This window comes from Sylvia atricapilla, chromosome 16 (assembly GCF_009819655.1).
Source record: "Sylvia atricapilla isolate bSylAtr1 chromosome 16, bSylAtr1.pri, whole genome shotgun sequence".
NCBI classification, from domain to species: domain Eukaryota; kingdom Metazoa; phylum Chordata; class Aves; order Passeriformes; family Sylviidae; genus Sylvia; species Sylvia atricapilla.
In genome coordinates this window covers 6,060,928-6,085,089 of record NC_089155.1, presented here as the reverse complement: position 1 = coordinate 6,085,089, position 24,162 = coordinate 6,060,928, and the positions used below count along the sequence as shown (strand labels likewise).

Sequence of the window (24,162 nt, the reverse complement as noted above, 5' to 3'; positions counted from 1 at the left end):
TAGCATGAGAATAAGTTGAGCTTAATTGGGAGAATCAGAAAAGATGAGAGGGAAGAGGCAAATTGGAGTTATCAGTTAACCATACAGAGTGGCTCTGCCTCCACAAGCTCATGTTCCCTCTTGTTTTTCATCCCCTCTGAAGCTCTTTCACCCCCCCCTTCCCTTACTTAAATGATGAGCTAAAATTGCTGGTACAAGCACAATGGAAGCCCTTGTTTCTCCTTCTCGTTTTCTCTCTGCAATGGCTCAGCAAAGGAATTGCAGGTGATAAGGCTCCTACCTGGTTATTCCTGAGGTTCTTCCCAGAAAGGAAGCTGCTGACATTACGAGCAAAATCCGCTTTGTGCAAGTACCAGCGCTGTGCTCCAGTGCAAAATTTTCAGCACGATCCTGGGAGATCCAAGGGCTGAGCAGACAGGTCCGTGGGCAAGGGGAAGAGCAGTCCTCGGGACTGCTTCAAGTGGAGTTTGGTCAGTGGTCGGAGATCTATATTCTCAGATAGGCAGGACTTTGTCCACAAACTGGAATTTGAAATTTCAAAGGGGAAAAAAAAAAAAGGCAGAAGGGACCTTTGCATGTGTGGAGATGACTACGCTGGTGACGTTCCCCTGGGACTTTTGTTCTTTGTCGTGTAACTGGGCTTCCTGCTTCCCCACAGCTGCCTTGTGAAATGGCGATGGGCTGAGCAGGGCCCTGCCCGTGCTCAGGGCTTTGCTGCTCTGTGGAGGTTTCACACCTGAGCCCATCTCCGCTTTGTGTGCATGTGGGGAAAAAAAAAAATAAAATAAAAAAAAAAAAATAAAAAAAGCCATGTGAAATATTCCAGCTCTACAGTGGCTCCTTGGAGCTGTGAGTGACATGGGAGTAGAGCTCTGGAGTCAGGGGTGCCAGGACCAGTGATGGCATTGCTGGTGACAGCTGAGGGGGTCCTGCTGGCTCCGGGCACTGCCTGTTCTGCTGGGCATTTCTTAAGAGTGCAGAGCTGTGAGAGAGAAAAGCAAAAGGGCAGGAGGGCCCCTGGTCATGGTCTATGCTCAGAAAGTCTGCAGGCAACCCCAGACTGGGGTGCCTGGTCAATCCACTGGCAGGCAGGGCTGTGTCCTGCATCAGGCAGGAGAGATGGGCCAGCAGGAACTGCAGGAGCATGACACACACAGGGGCACCAAAAAGATGGGTCCAGGCTCCTCACAGGGTGCATGGCTGGAGATCAAGGGGCATAAAAACTAGAGAGATGTTCAGCCAGTGTCTAAACATGAGGACAGAGCAGCCTCAGCAGCCAGCTGAGGCTGCTCTCCATCTCAGAGGTGTTCAAGACCTAACTCGATAAAGCTGCAAGGAACCCATGCTGCTCTCACAGCTGGCTCTGCTTCCAGCAGGAGCCTGGAGTAGAGACTGAGGTCCCTTACAACATCAATTATCCTCTCATCCTACAACACCCTGTTCAAGAAGCAACAGGGAGGATCCCCTTGAGAGGAGCCTGCTCACTGCTTGACACGCAGAGCTCGCAAGCACAGAATGTGCTTACAGCATCCTTACCAAAAATGCCCAATTAAATACTCTCTTCCTGATCTTCACCTATTGAGTACCACAGATCTTATTTTCAGGAAATCCCCTTTAGGTTTGCATACATTTGCCAGATGGGGGTGTATAGATAAGGCAGAATTAGTGCCATGATGTTCCAGTGTGGGAAAGGATTTACTGCTCAACAGATAAAAACTGAATAATCACTTGGCACAGAAGAGATCATGCCCCAGAGCTGTCATGGTCTCCTTTGCAACCATGTCCTGACATAGGAAACAGTGGGTGGAGCGTACAGAAAATGGGACAGGAGAGTGGAGCAGATCTGGGAGCTGAACTTCTCCAGAGCATCTAGCCTGGGAACAGTCTTCACCTATCAGTGGGGCTCTTCCAGCTATGAGTTGTCTCTCTGTGAAATAAAAATGGCAAAACCTCTTCTGTAGCCAGAGGTGCTTGAGACAGGCCCACAAGCAGCTGCTGACTTGAACATCTCCCACCTAAACCAGCTGTGGGGTCCTGTTGGCCAGTACAAGCCATGAGTGCATTGCCAAACTGTCCCAAAACTCAGCACAGAGGGATGCCAGGGGGAGACAAGGACTCCCCAGGCAGAGGACACCAGGGGAGACATCATCTCCAGCGACAGTGCCCAGGGAGCAGCCAATGCATTTCCATCACAGTCCATCTCCAGGGCAAAGAAAGTGCGTGATGTCCCTGGCTGGTCAGGCCCTTGACCTCCACACCAACACGAGGGATTTGGGAGGGGGCACTGGTGACCCACAGAGGACACTGGTAGTCAAAAAACAACAGTCAACACAACCCTGGGAGGAAAACACCACGTCCCATTGACAGCCCTGTCCTTGTGAGCCACCTAAAGCTGTCCAAACTTCCCTGCTCCTTATCTGCCGCTCTCCCGCACACGCTGCCTCTCTGATTTCTATTCCTGGCCCTTTTAATCCTTCCTGCCTGGGAAGTAAATGGCCTTTGCAGCCCCCTTGCTCAGCAGGCTATTGAAGCAAAAGGTTTGTTTTGCTGAGCAGAGCAGAACAGGCCCTGTTTTTACGATATTTTACTAGACGCTGTGGCAAATCCTGCACATATTTGACCTGGTGTCTGTAGCATTTATCTAATCAAAGGGATCACCGTGGCCTGGCTGGGATTGGGATGGAGGTCCCTGGGATGAGGCTATGGAGGGGGTTATGCTCTATTCTTTCATCTCCATCCTAGTCTGCACATCATAAAACCAATTTTTGGCAAGGGCTGTATCTGCCTAAAGGAAGAGCCACCAGCATATGAGCTCTGGCCTGTCCTTCAGGAGCACTGACTGACTGAATGACTGTTTTCCCTGCAGCAAAGGCTCATTTATTCCCAAGTGAGAAAGAAAAGGTTCTCCCCTGTGCTCAGATTCACTCCTGCAGACCTGTACCCTCAGGGTAGAAGAGTTGTTTAGAATTGCTATGTAGGTCATGGTTTTGGGGAGCAAAGAGCTGCTTGAACAATTCCGTGTGCTCCTAAAATGTGAGTAGAAATCATCACTAGCATAACTGCCCAAAGGCATGTTTATTGGTGTGGAGCCAGAGACCTTGGATTCATGTTGTGGCAGTGATGGCACTGTGGCCAGGGCAGCTTGTGGTGCCAGTGAGGTTGGGGCTGCATTGGGGTGCCTGGGAAGAACAAACACAAGGCACTGGGAGCCCAGATCAGCAGCGTGTGGACTCAGTCGCTGCTGGTTGCGAAACCACGGGGCTGTTTTCAATGCAGAGTTAACTGATACCAGATCATTAATTGCTGGTTCTCTTGCGCCATGCAGCCAGTGCCATTCAGAGATCGATTAAATTCCCACTCAATGATCTCACAATTGCACTGAAAAGTCTCAGTTCTGGCTGAAGTGGAGGAGTGATGTGCCATGGGGCAGCTGAGGAGGAGAGCACAGGCAGCTCTGGCCTCAACTGCCCAGCACCAGCAGGGTCAGACCCAAGGTCTGGGCGAGGCACAGAACCGCTGTTGGTGCTGACAGCAGAAGGAAAACTCCTGCTGTTCTGTCGTCTCATGGAACTTTTATGGCATATCAGCCAAAACCCAAGGCTGGGGGCTGTCTGGCACGGAGGGATTTCAGCTGTGGGACAGGAACCACCCTGGCGATTCCCAGGGTGTCTGTGCTGCCCCTCGGCCCCGCTCGCTGTTTGGGCATGGCTGCAGAATGGGATCTCTTTATAGGGCATCCAGCCCCCTGTAAAACTTGGTTTATAGGGAAGTAAAAGGAGTCATACGTTTTACTTTACATAGCAACGTGTGGATTTCTAGGCAGGAGCTGACCTTCTCTGACCGTGAGGGAGAGAAAAGGAGAAGGAGCCGAAGGGATGGAGGGAGTAAAATAAGGGGAAAGCGGGGGTGTGGGCAACCGGTGGTGAGGAGAGGAAGGCAATGATAGAAGTGGAGAAGAGCCTGGTTCTCTTGGTAGGGTTTTTCCCAAATTTTCCACCCCAGGTAGAATTAAGAGCAGCTCAGCAACAAGGTCAATAGCCCTTGGTGAGTGCCTGCTCCCCTGGTGCTGCCTGCACCCAGGAGTCGGGATCAGAAACGCCTTGAGATTCAATAATAAACAGTCAACAAGAATCACTGCTGCTCCACCAAAAAAAAAAAAAAAAAAAAAAAAGAAACCAGCTTAGCAGTATTCGGCAATGGGTGAGATGATTAAAGATTAACCCCCTGCCTCCTGCCTCCACCCCTCTGGGAGTATAGGCCTTGAGGCTCAGCAAATCCTTTCAGAGAAATATCTGAATTAAAAGACAACAGGTAGGGGACGCAGTGAAGGCAGAGGGAGGCAGCAGGGCCAATAGCCTGGGGCAAGGGAATCGGTACAATCTGGCCCGTGTTTGCCGAGGATAATGCGCCTTTCCAAAGCCCTCATAGACATGGAGATGGCAGATTATAGCGCAGCGCTAGACCCGGCATACACCACCCTGGAGTTTGAGAACATGCAGGTGCTGGCTATGGGCAATGGTAAGTCAGTCCGCTCTGTCTTGTCCCCGCCGTGGGTGCGATGTGCCGGGGGCTGCGGCAGGAGAAGCCCCTGGGGTGGCCGCAGAAGTGTTCCCGGGGAGGAACGGGGTGTCAGATGGGGAGAATCCCAGGCGCGTTTCTGTTTCCCCACGGGAAGATAGAGGGGGGAGAGCAGAGCTGTGCTGGTACAGGTGGGATGGTGTCCTGCAGCCCCTGGGAGCGGGGACACACCAGGAGCTATGACAGGTCCCCTGCAGACATCCCGCCCAAGGGACGGGGCTGGGGCTGAACGTGGTGAGGGTCTCCCAGACCCCAGGCAAAAGTTTCTGTGTGAAGTGCTGTGGTTCACCAGACAGACAACTGACCCTGTGTCTCCAGAGCGGAGAGCCAGTCCCTGGAGCAGAAAGGCATTTAGCGCCTGGAAAGGGTGAAAATCACTGTCAGAAGTGACTTAGGCGCTGCCGCTGCAGCTGCTGTGAGGGCACTGCTCTTCCCCAGTGCAGCACTGGGCTGGGGGGTGATATCCCCCTTCCTGGCTCTGCTCCCAGTGAGAGGGACGAGGGGACCTTGAGAGGATAGACAAATGTTCCCATCCCTTCAGGAGGGTAGCATCACACCTAACCCTCCGGAATTCACAATGCTGGCCCACCCATTTGGGGACCAAAGAGTTTTGGTGATTAAATATTCAGAGATAACAACAGATTCCTCTCCAAGTCCTCCCTAAAGTCTCTCTAAGTATGAGGTTAATGACTAAATGAAGCCACAGAAAGTGGCCCTCTGGGCCCTTTCCTCCCATGTGCTGTGTCACTGAGGCTGCTGGACACCTCTGTCCCAGAAGGGTTGTGCTGGCTGTGTGGACTCTTCCATCACAAACTGTGGGTCTTCCCTGGGTTTTGGCTCTGCTCAGTCAGGGATGTAACACTGCGGTGCCAAAGTGGCTCTGCTGTGCAATAACCCCCCTGCTACTCTGGGTCCCAGCCCCTTCTCAGCTCCTGGGGGCTGCTCCTACCCACTCAGGTGCCTCGGGGCCAAAAGTCCCCCCCTTTGGCTCTGCTGGTGTCCATCTGGACACTGGGACAAGCTCAGGCCTCGCTCCCTCTCCGTGCCCCTGTCCCATCCAGGACACATCTGCACGAGGGGCTGTGATCTGCCCACCCCAGACCCAGGGCTCCATGGAGCACAGGGACAGGATAATTTCCTGTGACAAGATCCAGTGTGCTGTGACACTGGAGGGGTGGATGAGTCAGCTGGGACAGGCAGCACCAGCTCCTCTCCTGCTGGGCCCAGCTCCAGGCCAGGGACAGCCCTGGCTTCCAGGGCTGTTTTGGCCCTGCAGCAGCTGCCCTGGAGGACACACCTCCTGCAGAACCTCCACCTGCACAGCCCGTGCCTCTTCTTCTGGCCCAGGACTGCATCAGAGCCCAGCCACTGCCCGGCACAGCTCTGCAGCTCCAGCCCCAGGGCAGCTGCTCAGCAGGAACCAAGTTTGCCTCTCACAGGCAAAATGCATCCCGTGTTCAGACAGGCTCAGGGACCTCTAGAGCAGCTTCGGTCCTAATACAAGTTTTTTCTTTCCTCTATTTACCTTAACTCCAATCACTTGATTGCAGCAGCCAGAGCTCACATTTTTGGCAAAATAAACTTAATTGGAAAATTATCCATTAGGCAATAATTTCATTGTTGTTGACTATTAGACTGAGATGTTGCAATTTCTTTGATAAGAGTGCCAGTTTTTCCTGTTCTATGTCCATCTGATTACGGTGTGCTAGATTGCTAAAAAGGGATATATCTGGGCTGTCACAGATATACAAGTAATGGGATTACAGGCAGATCAGCTCTTCCTCTCACATCTAAGTCCTATGTTTAGCTGAAACTGGGAATTTGACTTTCCTTCTGCAGTGACCTGCATCCCGCTGAGCCCTCGGGATATGTATGGAGGAAGGATGTTTTCAGAAGCAAGCTGCTCACTGGGACAAGAGTCAGCCAGGACAGCCTTGGGAAAGCTCAGGGCTTTGGGAGTGGGGACAGGAGCTTTGCACTGCCATTGCTGTAGCTGTGTGACAGGGCGTGGCAGGCAGGGACACAGAGAGGCAGCAAACTCACTCAGAAAGAAATGCAGGAGGGACACGAGGAATTGGAATGACGGAAAGCAGGCAGGGAAATGAAAGATGCTTCCAGAGGTGGAGAAGGCTCAAGAGCCTCAGTGCTCACTCACTGCTGGTTCTGTGCCAAGTACTCCTGCCGAGGGGTGGCATGAGCAGGATGTGCAGCACCTGCTGAAATACCCCTTTCTCTGCAAAATAGAAGCTAAAAATGCAGCCCTGCCCCAGCCAGACTTGCCTTAGCACCTCCAGCACCCCCAGCTGGGACCAGCCCTCTGCTGGGTGCAGCTGTGGCCCTTCCAGGGTGAGCCTTAACTGAGTCACTAAAAAAACCTCAAAATCAGGGGCAAATAGACTCAAGCATTAAAAATCCCAGCAGGTTTCTGTGGCTTTGTAGATCCTGGGTATGATTTGTGACTGGCATTTCCACTGAGGGAGGGGGATGTGCCTGTGCTGACACAGAAAAATGTACATGGGAGGGGACAATTAGATCAACTGAATTAAGGGCTGATCCCTTCAGCCTTGAGGTTTGTTTGGCTTGCTGGAGGAGTTTAGTGGAGCTCTTGTATGGTTTTTAGCCTTTCAGATGTCCTTTCCTCCAGAGGCTGCTGCAATTCCCTATCCTCCAAAAAATGCCCTGCAAGTCCCAGTCCCCCTTGGTCTGTAAGGACTGCAAGACAAATCAGTGTTCCCTGTGATCCTACCAGACTCTGGAAGATACCCAGCCTACAGCCTTCTCCATGCCAGAGTGCCACTTTTTTTCTTTAATCTGTCCTTCCTTGCATGGGCAGCCTTTGCCCACATGAGTTTTCCAGCTGAAGTAATTTGAGTTTGTTATTTACCTAAAGCCTTGTTTTCCCAAAGAAGGGCTGTGCAGGCTGGAACTCTGTGCCTGGAGAAGGGAACTCTTCATCTCATCTGCTCAGGGCTGTCTTGGGCTCTTTCAGTGATGTAACAAAAACACCTCCCTAATAAATCTGCTGCTCACCCTGAGCTGTAATACCTCAGCTTTAACTCTGCATCAGCTTTTTCTCTGGCCACTCTAGTGCAGCCCAAAGTGTCTGCAAATCCCCGAGGAATTTTGGCTCTGACCTGTGACTCCTGCAAATGGCCTTCCACTTTATTGGAAGGCATTGCTGCAGCCAGGCCTTGAGAAGAGGGGTCTCACCATGGAATACAGGACGTTTTAGTGCACCCAAAATGCCATTACTTAAGCACCGAAAGCTTACACACCCCCTCCTTACACACCTCTCTGTCTGTCCCCTGCCACACAGCCAGGCTGCAGCTGCCTGGTTCCTCCAAAAGTCTGGTAGCTGAGCTAGCAAATACTGTCTGGCTGCCTCTCTGCCTTCTTCATGCTGTGTCCTTCCCCAAGCAGACACATCTCCATCAGAAGCAGCCAACCTCAGCACATCCAGCAGCCTCGGGGTGAGCACGCTGTGCGCCATCTGCGGGGACCGCGCCACGGGGAAGCACTACGGCGCTTCCAGCTGCGATGGCTGCAAGGGCTTCTTCAGGAGGAGCGTCAGGAAGAACCACATGTACTCCTGCAGGTGAGGACACAGGGCACAGGGATGCCTGGCCCGGACAGAACAGCCCCTCACAGCTCAATGGTAAAGCCCTCAAAGTGCACAGCACGGCCCTGGCGTTGTAGGACGCGAAAGAAAGATGAGAGACTCCAAATATTTCAGAAGGTGAAGAGCATAGAAAAAAAGGCTTTATTGCCTAGTTCTTACTACCTTTTATAAGGTGCTCCCATACAGACTTAACATGGTTGGGGAATAGGAACAACACCTCTCTAATCCCATTGGTTCAACTAGAGAAACAGCAAAACACCACCTGCAGAAAGATTGTTTTGAGAAAGGACAGTTGTTTGCCAAGATTATTTTGAGAAGCTTTCTTGAGAAATTTTTCATTGGGAAAAAGTTAGCAGCTGCTAGCAGGCTAAAATCTCTCAGACCCAGAAATATCAGGCCCACATGGCCCTTTAGCCTCTTCATCCTCCCTGCATCCTCCTCCACTTTCCCTGACCTAAGGGGAGGGGTCAGTGGCTGCCCTGACTTTGGGACTGCCCTCCACTGATCACTGGGTAAAAACCCTGGGAGGTCTTGCTCCATACTTTAGGGGCCAAGCACGTGTTCTTGCAAATGAGTATGGCCAACGTGGATGTAGCCAGCAAGCAGCAAGATGCCAGGGGAGAAGCCCCATTTCAGGGACTTAGCACCTCACTACTGAGTGCCCTGAGTGCAGCACAAACCTTGCTCACTCCCTGGGGGCAATACTTCTCCATCAGGAGGTGGGTGTGTGCCTGCCATCCAGCCACAATGCTGTCACTGCCTGTTCCATGAGACAAGAGCACCCGAGGGGCACCATGAGGATCAGCACAACATGCACTTTCCTGAGGATTAGGCACTTGTGTTGCTCCTGAAACTCATGCACTGCACCTCGTGCCATTGGTGGTGGCCCATGGCTCTCCTGTGCCATCAGCAGCTGGGACCTGCTTGCTGCTGGCTTTGGGCAACTCACATCTAGAGAGTCACAGAGGAAACTGAACAATCCTCAGTCCAGTGTCTGAATCCCTGGGGCTTTTTGAGTCAGTTCCTCCTGATGGTCTGACTGCCCCTTGGAGAGCATGAAGAGCAACATGACTCCAAAAGCTGAGTGACAGAAGGAAGGCCCAGGTTTATGAGTGCCTGTGAAGCACATAATCCTTTCCACCCCAGGGTTATTTAGGTGGCTGCCCGGGGAGCCCCCTCCTCACAACTCCATCAGAAAAGCCAAGGTGCCCGGTTCTTTGGAAGCTGAGGCTTTTATACACACTACAGGAATGTTTTAAAAGCTGCTTGCCGGCATCCATGGGGATGATTTGGGCAAACCATGGCTTGGAGGCTTTAAAAAACACAGTAGAAGGAAGCCTTTTCAAAAGCTACAGAATTCAGCATGGCTGGGACACATGGCTGGGAGCCCTTCTCCAGCTCTGTATTCCATTGTCTTTGCTCTGCAAGCTGGATCAATCTGCTGTAAATTATAGCAAATTTGCAAGTGAAATTCATGCTGCAAGTGGCCACCAGGCTCATGAGTCACACACATGGGAGATCAGTGTTTTCCCCACCATGTGCAGAGGATTTGATGACACAAGCCTGGAGGGAAGGAGCTGGTTCCTTCCCAGGTCCTCTCTGAAGTGCAAGTGACAGCAGAGCAGTTTGCACACCAGCAATGCTGTCCAGAGGTCAGAAACAACCTCTGAGAATCCCAGACACAGCCCTGGAGAGATGCAGGGGCTTAAACTGATTTCTTAACCTCACAAATGAGCTACTACAACCTTCCACCTCTTTTTAAAATTCAGAATTAAGGCATTTTTGCTTCCATTCTACTGGGATCAAACTTGTAACAGCAGCTTCCAAGTTGGTTCTGACCCTCCTAGATCACACTTTTAACTTCCCTGGGGTTTGTTAGTCCATTATAGATGTTCTATCCCTAATGGTTACAGAGTAAGGCCAGCATCCTGAGCTCCTGCATGTGACTCAGTTCTAGTCTGTCCTTATTGAACATCCAGAGGTAGAGGGGGGAGCTGAGATGTTGGGTGCAAAAAAGAAACCACAGGCTAAAGCAAGAGTGGAAAAATCACAGACTGGTGCTCCTTTCTCAGGGTGAGCCTCTGGGAACCTGCCCTGAGCATGTCTTGGAGCTTGGGCCCGTCTTGTCCTGCCTTCAGCCTCAGTCTTGATGCTCCTCACACCTTTCTCCCTTTGTTTCTTGCTCCCCAGGTTTAACAGGCAGTGTGTGGTAGACAAAGACAAAAGAAACCAGTGCCGGTACTGCAGGCTTAAGAAGTGCTTCCGAGCAGGAATGAAGAAGGAAGGTGGGTGACTCTGGCTTTCCCCCAGCAGCAGTCCCTTGTGTTGTGTATGTTTGAGGAGGCCCTTGCAGTCCTGGTCCCTGCCAGGGGCACCTTAGCCCAGCCACCTTAGCCCTGTCTTCCCTCCACAGTGCTCTCCTGGGCACAGAGCCTGACCCCACCACTGGGGGATTTAGGGACAGTCCATTTGTGCACACAAATTGCACCCAGGGCTCTTCAACTCACTCTTGCTCACACTGACACACACATCATCTGGCTCCCACACAGCCAGTCCATTGGAGGGGTTTGGGAATGCTTCTCCACGTCACTGAGGAGCAGAAACTTCAAAAAGGCCCAGAAATTTGGGAGGACTTTGGTAAACCTGCTCCAAGTGCTGTTGTCCCAGAGCAACCACAAAATCCACAGCTGGATAGGTGAGTCCAGCAAAAGTCACATTGATATTTTGCACCATTTTCCCCTGATAGATACATCAGTTCTTGCTGACCCTCTGCAGAGAGGCAGTGAATTTAGTTTAGTTTCAGCTACAGCAGGAAGGATCCAGAGTAAAGAGGAGCATTTTTGCTGTTTAACTGTAGGAAAAGAGTAGAGATATCCCTACATGGCCCATGCTCAGCCCTCAGCTCCTTACCTCCCTGTCTCTGCAGCCCTTGCAGGTCCAGGCAGGATTCTCCCTGTGTTTAGCCCTGTTTTGAGAAGCAGCAGGAAAACCTGATGGCCTTGATGGTGGTCCTGTTAGTGGAGGGACAAACTGCCAAGAGCAGAGGCATCCCACAGAGCTCACCCCACTCATGTCTGCAAAGGGACAACTGGGAGGCATTTGGCCCTATTATTCCATGCAGGGAAATTAAACCCCATGCTCCTCCCAGTTCACACCACTTCAAGGAGAAACTTTGGAGTTAAGGGGTCCTTGAAGACAACAGGGAAGTACTAGTGGTACTGCAGCTGGTGGCTGCAGGAAGACCTCTGAGCAGGAACATTTATTCCATATAAAAGGAGATGAGGTATCACAAGCAACTTTTCTTGACTTTTCCTGAAGAATATAGGAATCCTCCTCTCCGTGCAGCTCATCCCCTGCCCAGAGCTGTGCTGTTGTCTGTTAATATTCAATAGAAGTTACATTAGGTGCATGACCAGCTAATACTGAGCAAACATTTGGAAAACATCATGGCGTGACTGAACTCGGGGGCCTGCTACTGATAACAAGCAGCATAACCTTGAGAGCTCCTATTTACAGCCGCTGACTGCAGGGCTTTTCTCCTGGCCCAGCCTCATTATTGCTTTTTATCAGGCGGATTTATACATGGAGAACCTATCAATCCAGAGAGCCACCAGCCCAAGGCAGGCACTGTGCTGTGTCCCCTGCCATGGATCAATAGCTTATTTGAGCAGATGGCTTTGAGTGGCGTGGCCAGCCCAGGCCTCGTGACTGACAGAGCAGGCAAATCCTCCCCTTCAAAGCCCTCAAAGCTCTCAAGACTGGACCAAACAGGGAGGCACACTGGGGTCAAACCTGTCCTGGGATGCTTTTACAATAAGGTATGAGACAGCTTTTTTGCTCTGGATGGATAAGCAGGAGCAGTTCTGTGCTTCCTTCCTTATTGTAGTTGAGACAGAAGTTTTCCAGCTACACCCACCCAGTGCAACAGCTTCCTGAATGGAGCTCACAGGAGTCATGTGGGCAAGGAAACCTTGCAGATACTCCTCCATTTCACACATCAGCTTTGGGCTGCATACATGAGCATGGCCTCCGTTTCAAACCCCGTATCATGAAATCAAAAAACTCAGATCCTTTGCCAGGAAATTTTCCCCAACTGAACTCTACAGGTGTTTGGGTTCTGAATCAACCCCATCCCTGGAAAGTCTAGTAAAGCAAATAAGAAATCAAATCCACCAGATGTGGTCAGCTCTTGCTGGCATCCCATCACAAACCAGACACAGCTGCACCTCCGCCCTGCCTGGCAGGGAACCTGGGAAACTGCAGCTAAGGAAGGGGAACGCCAAAAGTCTGTGCTGGTTTTCAGTGTGCACTGCCATGAGCGACCTGCAGCTCAGCCAAAATCCTCTCTTGCAGCTGTACAAAATGAACGGGACCGAATCAGCACCCGCAGATCAAGTTACGAGGACAGCAGCTTGCCCTCCATCAACGCCCTCCTGCACGCAGAAGCCCTGGCACAGCAGGTACCTCTTCTTTCTTCTTTAGCAAATACAAAGATCAGGGACTACCTGGCTTGTAGAGCCAGCTGAGTATTTCATAGCTGAATCTTCAAATTATCACCTCTTTCCTAAGTGGCTTAATCTGCCAACTCAACACTAATTTTTCAAAAATCATTTACCTGAAACCAACCCTTTAAATCTCCTTAGTCCAGAACTCAGCTGTAACAATATGCAATGATTTGTTCTGCTTTAACGGGACACAGGAAGGCTGGAGGGCCTGATGGAAGAAAATAGGGTAGAATCATTGCAATCCAAAGAGCTGTGGCTGCCCAAACCCCCGAGGGGCTGGCCTTGCATGAGCAGCCTCCCTTCCCCATGAGCTGTTAGGAGCTTTGGATTCCTGCACAGTTTCACGAGGAATCAGTTTCCTGCTTGTTTTATGCAGATACCTTTTCCAGTGCTTGCTTGAAATTCCCTCTTTCCACTCGCACACTGCCAAGATTCGTTTCCTAGAGTGTTCACATTGAAAAGATGACTCTGATTTAAGAGACTGGATACTGCAAATGGTGTGCACAGCTCAGCACTCTCTGGGAGGACACAGGACAGGATGGGCACACACAGCCTGCAGGGAGGGTTTGTCTGTGAGAGCAAGTGAAGAGGATGGAGCTGTGCTGGAGGCAAGAGCTGCCACTCTCCATGGGAGCTGGGGAGAACAGCACTCTGTGTCCTGGGGAAGATGAACAGGGGGATGACTTGGCAGTCCCTGCTGCTTCAAGGGTCACACGACCCTGAAGGCTGTCCTGAGAGATGCTCCAGGTCAGGACGTGCTGTGCTCTGGGCTCCACATCAGGCTCAGGCTGTAAGGTTCATTTCCCCAAGGAGGGGATATGCCAGAAGGGTCAACCTGTACACAAAAAGTACATCCAATCTCATCCCACATCTCACTTTGTCCTGTGCAGGCCCTAATATATTTATATACCCTATAAAATAAGATTAGTGCTGCTCCCAGAGGTGTGGGATAATGGGGTCTCAAGTCACCACATCCACAAGGGAAGGACATTTCTGGGGCTCAAGAGTTTCTGCAGGGCCATCACATGTGAGCAGGGTCTGCTGATAAAAACTACAACCATGGACAAATCCAGGGGAGCTCCTGCTCTCCCACAGAGCACAGAGAGATTCATTAAACAAGTCAGGCTCCAGCACGGTAATTGGTAACTTTTATGTGCCTGGCTAATTAGAACAAGATACTGCTGAGGAGCTGCTTTCTCCAAGATCTAGGGTCACCCACTCAGAGGTCTTTATTTATTTGCTAAGCCTTCCGGGCCCTCTGATTAGGGTAATACATGGTGAGATTTTTACAATCTTATTTATTCAATAATAGCTGGTGAGCTGGAAAGCCTCCAGGTAATGCAACCTGAAAATAAAATGTAGGTGGTATTTGAATTGCATTTCCTTGGGGAGGCTGGCAGGGTCTGAGCTGAAAATGCTGGCAGGAATAGGACAGGAAGAGCTGATGTTGTACAAGAGCACAGAGGGCAGGCAGAGGGCAGTGATGGGGTTGAGTTAATTGCTTACAGAAGCATGAGGATAAAGTAGTGACTAAGGGCAAATTTTTAGATTACCTGGGTGAGCAGCTATGCATGAGAACCAGGCAGGAGGTTGGTGCCTGGTTTGGGGGAGATGTTCTCTCCAGCTCTGTGTGACAGTACTTGCAGACTTGTCAGGTTTGTCCTTTGCAAATGAAATGGCAATCAGAAATAATTCGCCATGTAACAAATGTGGCCTGTGTTGTGGGCATGTTTGCACTTGCCCAGTTTTGCCAAAAGGACATAAAAGACAATGGGAGGTGGGAGACTGTTATCTTTAAAGTCCGTCTTAAGCTATTCAAAGTGAGTGATGTCAAATATTAATGACCTGGTGCTCAGAGGAGGCGATGTAAGACCTAGAGCTGTGGCCTGGTGTGCTCATGGTGACTCAGGAGAGGAGCAGAGCCTGCCTGCCTCCCCTGGAAAGCAGATGGGGCAGCTCTGGCCAAGCACTGCCTCTGGAGCAGGGTGGAAGGGGGAGCAGTGCTCTGCACTTTGGTGGCACAAGTAGCTTGTGCAGCAGCACTGGGAGGATGTGTCCTTTCCGCTGGTGAGGCTGACTGCCACACAAGCCCCTCTGTTCCCTCCTGGATCTTGACTGAGCACATGTGTTCAGTGGGAGGAAGAGCCTGGCTTTAGGAATGTTTCTCCTGTGCTTTCCAGTCTATTCAAGGCATTACAGCTTATCAAGATGATCCAGAGCATTTCATGTTCACAGATCCCCAGGCTCATCTCAGTTTAAATGAGTCTTGTGGGGTCACCTATTCTGGGAGCTGGGTGTGTGCAAAGAAAAATGCAATCATAATTTCTGGAGTCTGCATCAACATAACCCATGGGCTGGGGACTTTCCTCTCTGTGGTTCCTCTGTTGCACTGAAAGCTGAAGGATCTCTTCTCTCCTTCCAGATATCATCCCCAGTTCCTGTGCTCAACGGAGACATCAGAGGGAAGAAAATTGCCAATATTTCTGACGTGTGTGAGTCCATGAAGCAGCAGCTGCTGGTGCTGGTGGAGTGGGCCAAGTACATCCCCCCCTTCTGTGAGCTGCCCCTGGATGACCAGGCAAGTCCCCCCCATCCATCCCACCTCACCCTGCCCTGGTAAAGGCAGCAGGGAGCCAAAGCCAGCTGAGACCTTCAAAGAAAATGCTCATTGTGCACTCTGTTATCCTGACTGCTGCAGCTGATTGGGAGCAGCATCCATACAATGCCAGCACAGGCCAGGCATCCATACAATGCCAGCACGGGCCACTTGCATGTGCTGCTAATCAGCCCATGAGCACAGCCAGATAACACTGAGCTTGAATGAGGTCGTTACCAGAGGAGCATTTTGGGGTCAGCCAGTCATTTATTAATTATGGTTTGCACAGCACTTTGAAAACCTGCTATACAAATGCTTGGGGTGATCAGAATTATCAGGGGAGATTTCTGGCCTAAGGTCTGCCCAGAACTTAAAATCTGCCTGTCTCTTGCTGCTTCCTGCCTAGGGGTATGTTTGTGTCCATGCTTCCAGCATGGAATTTTGAAGCTGAACACTGGTTTGCTCCCAAGGCAGTAGAAAATCTTTTTTCCAGGATTATAAAGCAAGAATATATTTGCATTTAACAGAAATTACTAAAATGACTAAATGACTAAATGACTAAAATGTGGGTTCCCTAATGAAGATAAGCACAGTGGGTTTGGTGTCCTCTGTGGAGCTGCACTGCAGGATCTCAGGCAGCCTCAAAGAGGTAAAGGAGAGGCCTCCCATGGAAGCCTAAATTTCAGAGGTTTGCAGCAGGTGTTGAAGGACATGAAGTGTTCCCAGCCTTGAACAGCACATCTGACAGGGCCAGCACAGGTCCTGTCACAGGTGGGAAGGGATTTCCAGTCTGTCCAGTGTGCACTCACAAAACCAGCATGTGTTCTCTTCAGCTAGGACCAGTTCCCAGCCCTACTGACCTAGAGGTAATTATTATATAATGAAGAAAAAGGATATCCAATTGAGAGTATCCAGCTGATAAAACCTCCCCAAATCCTAAATCTGAGCTCTTCAGTAACCACCCAGCAGCACCCAGAGCTCTGGGGAATTCAGTGCTCTTAAAATGGGAGCATGTTTCCTTCTTTTCCATTGTGTGCAAGTGCTAAATAATTAAAAATTGTAAGAAATCTGTTAAATTGCTAAGGAAAATACAATTCATGATTTATGGAAACCAAACTGGCAATTGGCATTTACATGGCAAACAGGCTGCAGCCCAGCACAGACCTGGGGCAGCTCTGCACAACCCATCACATCCTTGTGCCTTTTGGAACAGAGGCCCTAAACCTGGCCAGTAACTCTGCAAACTACAGCAACTTCCACATGAGCTCATTTTACAATTGTGAGGCTGCAAAATTCCTCAAAGGAGAAAACAAAACCTAAAGATGGCACAGCTTGAGTCCTGCCTCCCTACAAGGGAGAGGCTGCTCCACAAGCATGAAATAGATCTCCTTTTGTAAAAAAGATCATATCTAACCCCTCATTCTCCTTCTGCACCAAAATGTTTGGGCAAAGCCATTAAATCTCAAAATTCAAATTCTCCTTTGTTGTGTTACAACTGTATATTTATCCTAGTTCACAATAGAACGATGTATCTCAGCTTCATCACTGCAAGAACAAATATCAGATGAGATGGTCTGGCCTTCCTGAAGTAATTCTCTTTAACCCTGCTCAAACTAGGAAATTTTATGGACACAAAAAAAGTGGTGACAAACTGAACTTTCTCGAATTTGCAATAGGCAGGAAATTTCTAGGTGAGAGCTTCACTCTCCCCTGGACTGGGAGTTCTTTCCTTGTCAAAGTTTTATCAGGTAGGAAAGCTCAGTTTTGTGCAGCTCTGGTAATTCCAAGCAGCTCAGCTAACATATCCACCCCTGTTTGGACAGCAATAGAGAGAGGGTAGATTTTGGCATCTAGATAAGATTCCCCAGTATCATGTGTGCGCAGTCTTTTTGCAAGGATCTCTGCTCTGTTTACTTTGCATAACTTTTTACCATCTGGGGGAAAAAAACACCTAAACCCTCTCCTAGACATCAGCATCTTTCCTAACCAGAGCTTTCTTCTATGTGTGATACATTCTCCTGGCATTTCTAGTAGGGTAAGACTTCTCTTGGTTTTGACAGATGCTGAGGATAACACATTGGAAAAGGGGACCATTCCCATCAGGACATACTTTTCAGCATTTCTCTATTAATGTTTAATGATTGTTTTCTCCAGCAGAAGCTCCTGGCTGGACATTAAGAAGCCTCTGTGTCAGGATGTCCAATTGTTAACTTTTCTTTCTGCCTAAATCTCTGAAATTTTTAACTGAAGGAGGGCAAAAGATTCAGAACATTCTCAGGAGCCACTGGAGGGTGTAAAGTGAAGCACTTCAATCATTAACATCAGGGGAGAAAAACATCCCTTTGGCTTCCCTGTCCCCAGTTCCTGTGGCTGTGGAGGGGATGAATGGCCAGGGGGTGACCCCACTGGCCAGCCATGGGTCCCCGTGGGTGTGATTTCACAGCCCAGAGGGACAGCAACTGTCCAACAGCAGGGGATTGCCCTTCTCCCCACCTCCCAGGATGGAGTGTGGTCCCTGGTTCTGCACTTGGTAGCAGTTGTGTGTGAACAGCCCACACTCCTGGGAGGTCCTGGGACAGTCTAGCATGGTCCTGCTCATGATGTGTCCTGAATATGGGATATTTCAGGTGCTGCCTACTATCTGCTGGTTCTGTTGGATTTATAACTGGTTTAGCACAGACCATTTTTTGGTTTCTTTCTCTGCCTGTAACTGAGGAGGGGCCCTCACTCCCTATCCTCAAGTACAGTACAGGAATGCTGAGCTTTCCCTCTTGCTTACATGAAATCACAGCTTTGTCTCAGTCTCTGCATCACCCAAATAACTTTTCCCTGCCCTTGCAGGTAGCACTGCTACGTGCACACGCAGGGGAGCATCTGTTACTGGGAGCTGCCAAGAGGTCCATGGTGTTCAAGGATGTCTTGCTGCTAGGTAAAAATTGCACTTCTGCTCCCAGCCCATCTGCTTCTGTGACGCTCCCCTGCTGGGGTGAAGGAGAGTGCTGTTCAGTGTTTGTGGACATCCTTTTTGCAAGGGTGGTGGCTTGAGCTGTTGTGTATTTTAGCAAGCCCAGCACAACCTTTGGGTGCAGCTAGGCCTGGCTGACATTGACATCAAGACCACGACGTGTGGCAAAGTTGGGGGCTGTGTGAACATTCATGGTACAACCCCAGGTGTGTGTGAGCAGCTTGTGGTGGGATTGAGAAAAAAGCTCTCACTCCTTGGTCAGCTTTATCTCACTTGAGTGGCTCCTGTGTTATGAGAAGCTGCTCTGGCAAAACAGATCAAATTTTCTGGTGTTCTGAGACAGGGTAGAGGCTGCAGGAGGAACTTCCTAATTCCTCCGCCCCCAAGAATTATCTCAGCATTATTTACCTGCATTTTGAACTCCTTGTCACCCCAGATAAGTCTTGAGCAATGACAGGGTAATGGTCTCTGTGCTGCTTGTCTGAAGGAAATGATCACATCATCCCACGGAACTGCCCCGAGCTGGTGGAGGTGAACCGTGTGGCCATCCGCATCCTGGACGAGCTGGTCCTGCCCTTCCAGGAGCTGCAGATAGATGACAATGAATATGCCTGCCTAAAAGCCATCATCTTCTTCGACCCAGGTATGCCCCAGCTTGGTGAGGGTTACCATCAGAGGGGCCCAGTTCTGGATTATGCTGGCTAACACTGGTGCTGAGTGGTGGAAATGCTGCCTGGTCTCCTATCTGGGCCAAACTGTTCTTAGAGAGGGAGGGGGGAAGTCAGTCCAAGAAGAAAAAAATTGTCCATTGTCACTGTAGGACATGAAAGACTCCAAATACTTCAGAAGGCAAAGAGCATAGAAAAAGAAGCTTTATTTTTTCATTCTTACTACCTTTTATAAGGTGTTCTGATACAGACTTAACATGATTGGTGAATAGGAACGACACCTCTCTAATCCCATTGGTTAACTAGAGAAACAGCAAAACACCACCTGCAGAAAGATTCTTCTGAGAAAGGACAGTTGCCCACCAAGATTGTTTTGAGAAGAAACTTTCCTGAGAAATTTTTCCTTGAGAAAAAGTTAGCAGCTGCTAGCAGGTGAAAATCTCTCAAGCCCATTGTCCATCACTGTTGCAGTAGGACACAAAATAAAGATGCTAAACTCCAGTGAGAAGGCAGTAGAAATCAGAAGGCTTTATTTACAATTCATTCAGCCTTTTTATAACACGCTGCACTAAAAAGTCACATTATTGGTCCATAGGACTGACACCTCTCTCATTGGCTAAGTAACAGAAATAGCAAACAACACCTGCTGTTATGGGAAAGGAATACTGTTTACACAAGGTTGTTTGGGGAAAAAAAAACCTGTTGAAAAGTTTCTCTTGGGAAGAGCTCAGGCTCAGAAAATGTCGGGTCCACACATCACAGCAGACGACGGGCAGTCAGAGGCAGCTCACCTCAGGCTGTGCCCAGACTTCATCCAGGCAGCTCCCAGGGCAGCAGCCTGGAGGGTTTGCTGTGTGTGGTTGCAGATGCCAAGGGGCTGAGCGACCCGTCCAAGATCAAGCGGATGCGGTACCAGGTGCAGGTGAGCCTGGAGGATTACATCAACGACCGGCAGTACGACTCGCGCGGCCGCTTCGGGGAGCTGCTGCTGCTGCTGCCCGTGCTGCAGAGCATCACCTGGCAGATGATAGAGCAGATCCAGTTCGTCAAGCTCTTTGGCATGGCTAAGATTGACAACTTGCTGCAGGAGATGCTGCTGGGAGGTGAGTACTTGAGGGTCCCACAAGAGGCATCTCAGCCTTTCCTGGTTCTTGTCCCACTGAGACTCTCCTTAGTCACTGCTCTCTATCTAGAGAAATTAAGGACAGTCAGTCTTCAGGTCAGCCCTTGACTCACATAAAATCATCTCCCCTGTCCTTGACAGGGCTAACCAAAGGTCCTCTACTTCTTCTCACCTAAAGAGATGCATTAGCTGTGTCTCTGTTTACAGAGAGGCATCCCTAGCCCTCTGCACATGGACAAGCTGTGCACCCCCCAGACTCCTACCTGGCAAACATTTCACCAATCCTCCTCTGGCAGAAGGGACACATCAAAACAAAAAGGTCTGAAAGCTCAGGTTGAAAAAACATCCTAGATTTTTTAGAGGGAGCATCCAATGGGGCAGAACAAAATGAAAAGTTCCCAATGTGCTATTCTTCACGTGGGGGTGTGACTAAGGAATATAATCCTGTCTAAGAGGACATGCAGACAGCAGGCAGCAGGGGTTAGGTAGTTCAAGGCATCCATGGAGGAAAAAGGGAAGGGTGTGCTCCTGTCACCTGTGCACAAGCAGACCATGCAGAAAGCCTTGGACATTTGGGTGCACTGGGTCTGCCCATCTGAACTGTCTCCTTCTGCCAGTGTGGCAATTAATGTCTTATGCATGTTCTTAGGCTCATCAAGTGAAGCGCCGCACACCCACCACCCCCTGCACCCTCATCTGATCCAGGAGAACCTGGGAACAAACGTCATTGTGGCCAACACAATGCCTCCTCAGATGCACAACGGGCAGATGTGTGAGTATATCCAGAGACAGGGAGCTCCTGGGAGAAACCAGGAACTTTCCAGTGTGCCTGTGGAGGTAGTTTCTGCCTTGCAAGGAAATCTGCAAGCAAGACAAAGTCTCTGGTAATGAGTGTGTGAGAAATTCCTATGCAGAAAGGAGGGAAAGACAAACAGAGAGGTGGTTAGATTAGATTAGGTCAGACTAACTGATTCAACAAGATACTCCTTGGCAGACTGTTACTTTTACATAGCCCTTAAGGGATGGATGATCCTATCTAGAGCTTAGTGAAATCAGTGGAAGGGTTCTCCTTTCCTTGAGAGGTTCAGACACACCTTGGTTTGTCCCTGCAAAAACACAGGAGGATCTGGCCCACCACATGGGGCCACCACTGGGGACCTTGTGCTGGGATGACCTTGGCTGACCAAAAATGTGGTTAGTACAGGTCAAAACATCAGCAGCTCCCCTTATTGGATGTTGGTTGTTGTGGATGTCCTGGGGCATCAAACCATGCCTGTGTGTTTGGGCTGCCCTACAGCAAACACACAAGGCCTTGAGAGCCTCTGCTGTGCTGACATCTGAACCCTGCAGGACTGAGGACAGATCCCAGTGCTGTCAGCTTTGTGAGGCTCTCTTTTAATTTGGCTTCTCTCTCTTCAGCTACTCCAGAAACTCCACAGCCTTCCCCACCCGCGGGCTCGGGGTCAGAGCAGTACAAGCTGCTGCCTGGAGCCATTGCAACCGTGGCAAAGCAGCCCACGTCCATCCCACAGCCTGCCATCACAAAACAGGAGGTCATCTAGCAGCCCCCACACCAGCCAACCTCCTTGGGAACACTGTGTGGGAGAAAAGCCCGACCTGACTCTGCCACTGTGAAAAGAGAAGCCATCCAGAGGTCCCTGGGCACGAACACACGGACTTGCTGATTGGACTGACCACCACCAGGAGCTGTGTTCCTGCAGCTACGGACAGCACGTGCCATGGGCAGCCCCAGAGACCCAGAACTAAGGCTGAAGCCTTGCTGGAACCCTCAGTCCTTGTGAGGAGGGCCAGATTCCTGCCTCCCTCTGTGGGGAGGTGGCAGTGACCGGCTGGGGACAGGCTGTTGCCCCACTGCCACCTCAGCACTGGCTCAGCACACAGCAGACCCTGTGAACAAGCAATTCCCTGTGCCCTGGGAGTGGAGGGCTTCCCTCCCACAGCTCTGACAGCCCCCAGTCCAGCCAGACCTGGTGGAGGTGGAAGTTCCCCCAGGAGCATCACAGCAGGTGAAGCACACGGGGTTTGCCCAGGCAGCACTGCCACAACTGCTCCTCAGCCTTGGCTAGTCCCAGGTCTTTGCCTGGTGTCACCCCTCAGCACACTAAGCCCCCCAGCCAGGCCTAACAAATCTTTTCAGCTGATGCTGGGGCAAAGTCTGGCTACCAAGATACTGCACTATTTGGATCCCTCTGCCTCTCGAGGGGTTCTGATATTTCTGTGCCATCCCTGCCCTCTCACAATGCTCAGAGAGGCAACCACTGCCAAGCCCTTCCCTTGCACCACTCACTGCCTCCTGGGAATTTGAGGGACTCCAGAGATTTCAGCTAATGGGATGGGGTCACCCCTTTACAGGCTGGCAGCACTGCCCAAAATATCTCTGGCCCAACTCCTGCTTCTCAGCGGTCAGAAGAAGACCACTGGATGCCTATTTGGAAGGAAGTGGGGGAAAGATGTAGGAAGGGGAGAGACCTATGGGGTGAGAAGAGCTTGAGCCTCAGAGATTGCACCAAGGTCTTGGGTTTTCTGAGTGCTGGGAGCATTGGGACCCAGAATGTCAGTTCAGACCCAACTTTACTGCTAAAATATGCCACACCATCTACTTTGCCAGTGCAGTGCCACTCCTTCAGCTTAGAGTGTGTGGCTGGTAACAAATTTATAGGTCTTCATAATATGATAATAATTCATTATGACTCCTTCAGACCTCAGAGTGTTTGAGAGCACCAATCTCAAAAATACAATTCTTCGAGTCCTGCAGAGAAAAGCGACAGAAGTCAAGCAATAACCCTGTCTCACCCAAGCCCCTTGGGTCTGCCCCAGCCTTGGGTCTTCCCACCCTGCTCTGCTCCCTCCTGCACCTGTCCCTGTTCCTCTGTGCCTGCCTGTGCCAAAACCCGTGGATCTGACCTTTGGTTTACAGCTGAAACCAGGAAAGGAGCCCTCCTGCTGCAGGTGCCAGCAGGGCTGCAGCTCCCAGAGCCCTGCACCACTGCAGGCCTGGGTCACTGCTGGCCTCCTGGGAGGATGAGGATGGTGACCCACGGCTGCCAAGAGGTCTCTGGTGGGGATAAACCTGTGCCAGCTCAGCCAGAGGAGCTGCAGGTCTGTCCCTTGATTTCCAATGCAAAAATGAAACACCTCGTGCTGGGGTGTCAGAGGTGTTGTATGGTCTCAATGCTGGTGGCATCGTACCAAGTAATTTATTGCAATGATGAATCCAATCATTTTCTGTAAATTATTTTGTAAATCACATTGATTATTTATAATTGGGAGATTAAATGCAAAAAAAACCCCAACCCTGTAATAACCAGGCTGTCTTTTCCAACAGCAGCAACCTGTTTTCCTGTACGTAGACATACTTTGTGGGGAATCCTTTTTGGTCCACGTGCACCAAGTATTCCTCGATATTGTACAATAATTTTTGCTGGTTTCTGCCTTCCAATGGAAACAGAAGAATATTTCTTCGCAAGAGTTTGTATTCATTAAAAAAAAAAAAAGGAAAAAAAAAGAAAAATAAATGCAAAAATATTTTCTAACTTTTCCCAGACAGATGGATTTCTTTCTTCTGTGAGGATTTATTTTAAATCAAGGGGCTAACTTCCCTGTTGGTCTGAGCACAAAGCATATGTGTATAGAGAAAAAAAGCCCAAACAAGTGTTTGATGCTGTTGCCAGCTGTCACTATTTCCTGGCAAGCCCAATGCTAGCTGGTGTCTGTCCTGAAGCCACGTGTGCTGGAATCATAAGATTAAATAACAATCCCAATTTTCATTAAAAGAAAAACAAACATGAAGAATAAATATTTGCTTTCATGATTCCAGGGAGCTTAAAGGCTTGAAGTAACCACGCTCTGAAAGCCAAGCAAAGGAAGCTAAAATATGTTATTCACATTTCAAACATGTTCATTTGTATGTCCCTCTTGTATTTCAAAGGTAATTTCCGAGCACTTCGGGGTGGGTGACTGTCCTTTGTTTCAAACACTGCCACCCTACTGCTGGCAGCAGGTGGGAGGCAGATGGAGATGATCAGGTGAAAATCAGTTTATAACTGGCTGTAAAGGTAAAGAAATACTCTGGCAATTAGAGAAGGCT

At 50.0% G+C, this 24,162-nt stretch overlaps 1 protein-coding gene across 1 annotated transcript; it reads left to right on the top strand.

Annotated features, from left to right (window-relative positions):
* Nucleotides 1–3,457: 3,457 nt before the first annotated feature.
* Nucleotides 3,458–23,613, top strand: HNF4A (hepatocyte nuclear factor 4 alpha). Its single transcript, XM_066330624.1, has 10 exons — nt 3,458–4,518; nt 7,996–8,173; nt 10,388–10,482; nt 12,551–12,657; nt 15,125–15,280; nt 18,140–18,227; nt 18,751–18,906; nt 19,798–20,034; nt 20,704–20,826; nt 21,474–23,613. The coding sequence occupies exons 1-10, from the start codon at nt 4,404–4,406 to the stop codon at nt 21,614–21,616; spliced, it is 1,398 nt and encodes a 465-aa protein (XP_066186721.1). The 5' UTR covers nt 3,458–4,403; the 3' UTR covers nt 21,617–23,613.
* The last annotated feature ends 549 nt before the right edge of the window (nt 23,614–24,162 follow it).

Bases quoted from the DNA above. Each gene is read 5' to 3' on its own strand.
- HNF4A (XM_066330624.1), top strand. From the start codon at position 4,404: ATGCGCCTTTCCAAAGCCCTCATAGACATGGAGATGGCAGATTATAGC. The intron at 18,228-18,750 runs GTAAAAATTGCA...GCTTGTCTGAAG, and splicing joins CAAGGATGTCTTGCTGCTAG to GAAATGATCACATCATCCCA. The intron at 20,035-20,703 runs GTGAGTACTTGA...GCATGTTCTTAG, and splicing joins GCAGGAGATGCTGCTGGGAG to GCTCATCAAGTGAAGCGCCG.